This window comes from Trypanosoma grayi (genome assembly GCF_000691245.1).
Source record: "Trypanosoma grayi strain ANR4 Tgr_955_V1, whole genome shotgun sequence".
Taxonomy (NCBI): domain Eukaryota; phylum Euglenozoa; class Kinetoplastea; order Trypanosomatida; family Trypanosomatidae; genus Trypanosoma; species Trypanosoma grayi.
Window position 1 is genome coordinate 1 of NW_008826574.1, and position 6,445 is coordinate 6,445.

General features: G+C 51.6%; 4 protein-coding genes across 4 annotated transcripts; all 4 read left to right on the forward strand.

Moving 5' to 3' along the window:
- Positions 1-951: 951 nt before the first annotated feature.
- On the forward strand, positions 952-2,244 carry DQ04_09551000 (stress-induced protein sti1; the record flags this gene model as incomplete). The annotated part of the gene is made up of 1 exon (XM_009315972.1): positions 952-2,244. One exon carries the CDS (start codon positions 952-954, stop codon positions 2,242-2,244), a length of 1,293 nt encoding a protein of 430 aa, XP_009314247.1.
- A 276-nt stretch (positions 2,245-2,520) lies between these two features.
- DQ04_09551010 (ARP2/3 complex subunit) lies at positions 2,521-3,063 on the forward strand (the record flags this gene model as incomplete). Its single annotated transcript, XM_009315973.1, has 1 exon — positions 2,521-3,063. The coding sequence occupies one exon, from the start codon at positions 2,521-2,523 to the stop codon at positions 3,061-3,063; it is 543 nt and encodes a 180-aa protein (XP_009314248.1).
- A 229-nt stretch (positions 3,064-3,292) lies between these two features.
- DQ04_09551020 (WD-40containing protein) lies at positions 3,293-4,477 on the forward strand (the record flags this gene model as incomplete). The annotated part of the gene is made up of 1 exon (XM_009315974.1): positions 3,293-4,477. One exon carries the CDS (start codon positions 3,293-3,295, stop codon positions 4,475-4,477), a length of 1,185 nt encoding a protein of 394 aa, XP_009314249.1.
- Positions 4,478-4,810: 333 nt separating this feature from the next.
- DQ04_09551030 (gamma-glutamyl phosphate reductase-like protein) lies at positions 4,811-6,271 on the forward strand (the record flags this gene model as incomplete). Its single annotated transcript, XM_009315975.1, has 1 exon — positions 4,811-6,271. One exon carries the CDS (start codon positions 4,811-4,813, stop codon positions 6,269-6,271), a length of 1,461 nt encoding a protein of 486 aa, XP_009314250.1.
- Positions 6,272-6,445: the final 174 nt, after the last annotated feature.

Genomic DNA, 6,445 nt, shown 5'->3' on the forward strand with positions numbered 1-6,445 from the left:
GGGGGCTCTCCAGTATGGTTCGGTATTTCGCCCGCTTGGGGGCATAAATGGCCAGAAACGGCTGGTCAGAACTTCTGTGGCAAGGTGTGTGGGTCTCATTTTGCCTTCGCAGGCCAAGCTAACGCTTCCGGACGTTAACGAGAAGCCCGGGAGGGGGACCCCGTTGGCAATGTAAGGTGCTGGGCGTTGGGTGATCACGGCGGTGTAAGGCAGATGTGGCGTAGTAGACTTTCGTGCTGGGTTTAACAGGTCTTAGCTTCCTCTACCAAAGTGGATTACTAAAACTTGGCGCTGTGATAAGATGGCCGACTTCACCACAGAAGTCTTTCGATTTTTGGCGGGAGATGACGGCTTATGTGTGGAGGGGGTGTTGTGTTCTGGGTGCTGTGGCCTTTTTGGACCGGAGTCTAATTTGTGGTGGCGGTGGTGGTGGTTTGGTTTTTCTGCGACTTGAATCCTATGGAGAGTAGCAGGGCTGGCGACTGGTGTTTGGGTTTTCCTTTTTTTTTTCTCGGACACCCAGCGTGAATGTTTTCATTCTTGTGTACTATGTGCTTCCTTCTCTCTATTCTGTTTTGGGTGCGACCATCGTTTGGATTTGTGCCAGCATGAGGCGACTCCTGCAGTAGCAAGGCGCAGACCTCGTGAGTGCACAGACGTTTTTTTAAAAAAAAACCAATGACCTGTATAGACGTACTGGCCGATTGTGGTATTGTCTATTATACCCTTGATATTTGCCTATAATCTAGTTTATTCTTTTATTATTGGGATTGTTGTCGGTCTTCTCTTTGCTTTGGTATATTCTCCATTGTCTATTTTGTTTTCTTCTTTCCCTTTCCCGAGTACATAAGCAGCTACGGATCCTTTTCATCTTGTAGCACATTATTGCTTTTTCTTCCTGCTTTTTTTTGTTGCCTGCCAACCTGAATTCAAGGGTTAAGGACAGAAGCGATGACCACCGTGTCGGATGAGCGCTTGGCTTTTATGCGGCGTCTTGGCATCACAGATGAGGATGTGCTCGAACCTTCTCCTGCGAAGACCGAAGTTGGTAAGAAAGGAAAATTGACGGAAAGTCATTTGGGCGGTGGCTCCATCCGTGAAACATCTCGGGATCCTGCTCTTCGCACAAGACCAAGGGCAGTGTTTCTGAACGCTGATATACCCGAATCCAGCGTAAAATCTTCACCCAAGGGGAATAATCTTCCGCGGATGATGAATGGGGAGGGAAGTACCAGTGGCCTTTCAGCTGAACAGCTAAAATCTAACGGGAACCAGGCGTTTGAAGAGGGACGCTACCGTGAGGCGCTGAATTGTTATACCGATGCCATTGAAATGCTTCTGGAATCGGGGAATTACCAACTAAGAGAACAGGGTTGTCTGAATACCAACACCAAGAGCCGTGGACCCATTGCTTCTGGGTTCAGTGCTGGTGATCCAAGAATTATCTTGCTTGCTGCTTTGTTCAGTAACCGTTCGGCGTGCTTTCTTCAGGCATCAAAACAAATAGGAGCTGCAGAAGCCCTGGAAAGCGCCATACGGGATGCCGATCGTGCGGTTGAACTTCGTCCATCGTGGTTCAAAGGGTACTCTCGGCAAGGGGATGCGTTCTTCAAAATGAAGAAGTACGCCCAGGCGGCGGAGACATACGAGATGGCATTGCAGCTTGACCCTGGGAACAAAAACCTTCTTCAGTCTGTGAGAGAAGCACGACAGCGTCATCTGACAGATGCACGTGAGAATGTTCATACTAGCAGAAAGCAGGCGGCACGAGAACGTACTGAGGGGAATGCTGCATCCGATGCAATAAGGCCAGTGGCGGTTCCTGCACCAATGAACGTTTCCGTCAATGACACTACTACTGGAAGGCGTGATAGTGGGCAGTACAAGGTAACCGCACGCCAACTTTGGAGGGAGCTCAAACACGAAGTGGAAGCTTCCGTTCAGCAACCTACAGGCGATGATTACCGAAGAGAGCAGTTGCGGCTATACCGTGAACAGAAAGAGCGGGAAAAGAATGGCTACTCACCGTTGCACAGTGAAGAACGCCACGCGAATGAGGAGCCTGTTCTAAATGAACACCCCAAAGGGGCGGGGACAACAGGAAGTACTGGGTTGGAGAGCAAAATTCTGCCCAGAAGGGAACACCTGGAAACCATACCCCAGGAGTTCTCGTCGGATGCTGCAGCGGCGTACCAGCAGCGCCTTCTTGAAGAGTATAGACGGAAGAAAGCACGACAAGTGTAGTCTTTTGTTATACCGTTTCTGATGTACTAATATTGCGGAAAATCACTGAATTTGCCATTTTCACTCCTGACAAAAGGTATGCAATGTAAGCGTAGGTGATTCCAATGGTGGAATTATACCAGAACTTTCTGTTTTGTTTTTGTTCTTGTATTGCAGGAGCCATGATGAAACTTTTCTAGCCCTGTTGATATTTTATACATGTGACATTTGTGGGCCTCTTTAACCCTTTTTATTTTTTTGCGCTGCTTTCCCAGTTGGGGGTTATAGAGTAGTCCCATGGCAACAGCATACCTACCGTACTACGATTGCATCAAATGTACCCTTCACGCAGCGCTGTGCATTGGCAACTATCCTTCGCGTACTGTTGAACGCCACAACAAGCCTGAAGTGGAGGTTGCTGACTGCGCGGAAAGCCTTGGTGAGGGAAAGGCCAGCGAGGTTGTTCTTAACCCCATCCACATTGTGCGCTCAGAGCAGGAAAGCTGTTTTATTGAACCTAGCATCAATAGTACGCGTATATCGGTTTCATTCCTTAAGACTGATGCTCTCGCCGAGCTGATTGCTCGGAAGTACGTAGGCTTCTTGGCCCAGAGGGCTAAGCAGTTCCATATATTAAGAAAGAAACCAATTCCAGGGTTTGACATAAGCTTTCTGATAACCCACGAAGAGGTGGAAACAATGCATAGGAGTAAAATAATTCAGTTTATCATCAGTTTCTTGATGGATATCGATGCAGACATTGCGGCAATGAAGTTGAACACTAACCAGAGGGCTCGACGAGCGGCAATGGAGTTCTTCCTCGCCTTGAACTTTACATGAGCCCCCGGGAAAATTATCTCCTCTTATCTGAGACGAAAGTATTAGATGTCTGTGCTTATATGTGTGTATGTGCTTTGTCAATGAGTCAGAGTCTTGGTGAACGACTTCATTTAGTTTTCTCGGGACTTTTAAAGACTTGCTTCAGTCCGCGTGAGTTTGTGTGTATGTGTGTGTGAGAGCCGTGAAGATCAGAGTGGTAGACGTGCAATCAAATAGTGTGCAAATAGTAATGGTATCAACGCGAAAGCTAGCTGAGATTTCAGCTCCGTCTACATGTAACTGCCTTCTTCCAGGCAGCTGCGCGGCAGATGGGAGTCAGTTCGACTTGGTGGCTGGTTGCTATGAGCTTTTAAAGGAGTCTGGGACATCTACTAATGGAGAACGATACCATGGCTGCGTTCATGGTTATGTGTGTGAAATCATCGAAAGAGAAAGGTGTTCGCTGCGCGAGGTGACCTCTGCCCTGGGGTCTGCTGAGCCTGCCAATCTCCCGGGTATATTCGACCTCACAGGCTGTAGTGATGAACAACACTTGATGGCAAGCTGCACAGACGGTGCTGTGCGTCTCTTGAGGTCTCGAGCAGGATTCGTTGAGGAGTCCGTCTTCCCTGTGCACGACACCATGTTGACAAGCTGCAGCCCTTTTTACCTCTCTGGCGGCAGTGCGGGGAGCGAGGCCAAGTGGCTCTGCACCGCCCATCAGGGGGCAGTTATCGTCTACGATGCAGTCACCAAGACAGCCGTCAGCAAGATCAGTGGCCATGACTACGATGCGTGGTGCTCTGCTACTACTAGTGCGGAATCCGCTCTCTCAGGTGGGGATGATGGCATGCTGAAGTGGTGGGATGTGCGACGTGGTAGCAACGCCGTAGGGAGAATGCAATTCGACGCCGGAGTGGTGTGTATTGCTCCCATTGCAGAGGATGGGACTGTCACAATGCATGCACTTGTTGGCTCATATGATGAAAAGTTATACCTCATAGACGCCCGATTCACAAAGCAGCCACTTGCCTCAGTTGCTCTGGGCGGTGGTGTGTGGCGTTGTTCGCGGCAGTTGTCTGTTGGGGGTTTGTCCACAGAGGCTGCCACAGCGATGCATTACTACCGCTGGGTACAATCGCGTAACATCTTGACCATTCCTGTTATGCAGCGTGGGGTGGCATTTGTCCGCTATAACGCTGTCGCGGCGGAGAAGGACGTTTTCTCTCTGCTAGGACATCTTCATCAAGAAGAAGGCTCGACCGAAGACGTAAGCTTGCCTACCAATGCCCTTTTCTATGATTGCGCCGTCATTCGTCATCCCACCCCGTCTGACACGGATGGCAACCATAATGTCTCAACTGTGGCCACCTGCGATTTCTACAACCAGAAGATTGCTCTGTGGGAGATTGATGGAATTGATCTCACGGTGTAACGACAGAGAAATTTTGGGGAATAAACAATACACAAGTTAAAAAAAAAACATTGGGGGAAAGGGGGTAAAACAACCCTATATATCGCTGCATTTATGCCCACCATGTGGTCTAAGACCAGCTTAATGATCTTGCAGAATGTATTTATGAGAGATTCTATTTGACGCCTCTTTTTTTTCTTGTTATTATCTGTTTCTCTTTTGTATTTTTCTCAGTTTGCGCTTTTAGTGCTGTGGAGAACTCGTGTGGTTAACACCGAGAACTGGACTAGAAAAGGGGTGTGGAGGAGGCTGTGAGAGGATTTTGTAAGCGGGTGTGTGGGTGTGGGTCGTTAGATGCGTCGAACGTTGTTCCGTAGGGCGCTGAAGGTTATGCGCGATGTGGAGGAGGCCACGGAGGTCCAAAGCACGCTTCGTTCTATGCCGTACAAGCAGAGGCTAAACTTTCTAGGTGCTCTACACGACGACGTTATGCGCCACGAGGCACATATCATGGAGGCGAACCGGTGGGACTGCGACGCGTTCGCGCAGCAGCAGCACAGTGCTGTCTCTACACGGCCATGCGTTGGCGAAGCTGCGTCGTTATCCTCTTCGTCATCACCATCGTTATTATCATCGGCATCGCTGATGCATGGCGCCCCTGCCCTCCTCGATGGCCGGTCGCAGGGGCTGCCGTATCGACGCCAGCGCATTGGTACCCACCACGAGCTGTCGCCGCTGCACATTAAGAAGCTGCTGACGGGGATTGAGGGGCTGATGCAGCTCCCCGACCCCATCGCGCCACCCACGGGCGACGTTGCCGTGACGCGCAGCAGCTGCGTTTCACGTGCGGTGTCAGTGCGGGATGTGCCGGTGCCGCTGGGCCTTGTTGGTATCCTCGCGCGCAACCGCCCGCGTGTGACGTTAGACGCAGTGGCTATGTGCATTCAGTCCGGCAACGCCGTCCTTATCGACGGCGGCGCGTCGGTGCTGCACACGAACAGGGCGATGATGGCCAGTGTGCGCCGCTCACTAGTCGCCGCGGACATTCCCACCGCCGCGGTGGTGTTCGTCGAGCCGAACGGTTCTGAACATGACGCGACGGCAAAGTGGCTGGAGGCGTCTGACAGTGTCGACCTCGGCATCGTCTGTGGCGATGCGCGGCTCTACCGCTTCGCCTGCCAGCACGCCACGATCCCGCTCATCAAGGCGGCGGGCCGAGCCTGCAGCCTCTACGTTGACAAGAGCGCTGATTACGAAACGGCGCTCGGGGTTGTGCTTAACGCCAAGTTTCAGCGGCCCAACGCGACCAATGCCATTCATACTCTCATACTGCACGAGGCGTACCCGCGATTCCACGAGCTGTTGCAGGCCCTCAAGTCGCGTGGTGTGTTGCTGCTCGGTGATGCTGCCGCGGAGGCGCTGGCTCCGAGCTGCATCGACGAGTTGGCATCAGAGGAGGTCTACAAGGGTCTCACAGAGGGGCTCCTCGACTTCCACCGCGTGCTCTGCGTCAAGACGGTGCGGGATGTCAAGTCTGCGGTTTACTTTTTGAATCGCTTCGGCTCGAAGCAGTCTGACGGCATCATTGCTACTGACGAGGACGTCATCCGCGAGTACTCTTGCCGCGTGGACACTGCGGTGGCGCTGGTGAACGCCTCAACACGGCTGTCAAGCGGCAGGGCGCTGGGCCGCGGTACTGATCTCGCGATTGCGACGTCCAAGGTACACTCGCGGGGCCCATTCACACTCTCTGCGCTCACGACGCGCAAAATTGTGGTGCGCTGCGCAGAGCCCGGCGGTGCCCTGCGCCTCTGAGAAGGCTCGGCCGCTGTCGGCAACAGTAATGGTCTCAAAAGCAGCAGCAGCAGTAGTATATATATATATATATATATACAAAATAAGCCCAATAAGAGGAGAAAAAACCAAAAAAAAGATGGAGTCAAAGGAGAGTATGTGACTGTATGTCTATGTCTATGTGTGTGTGTGTGT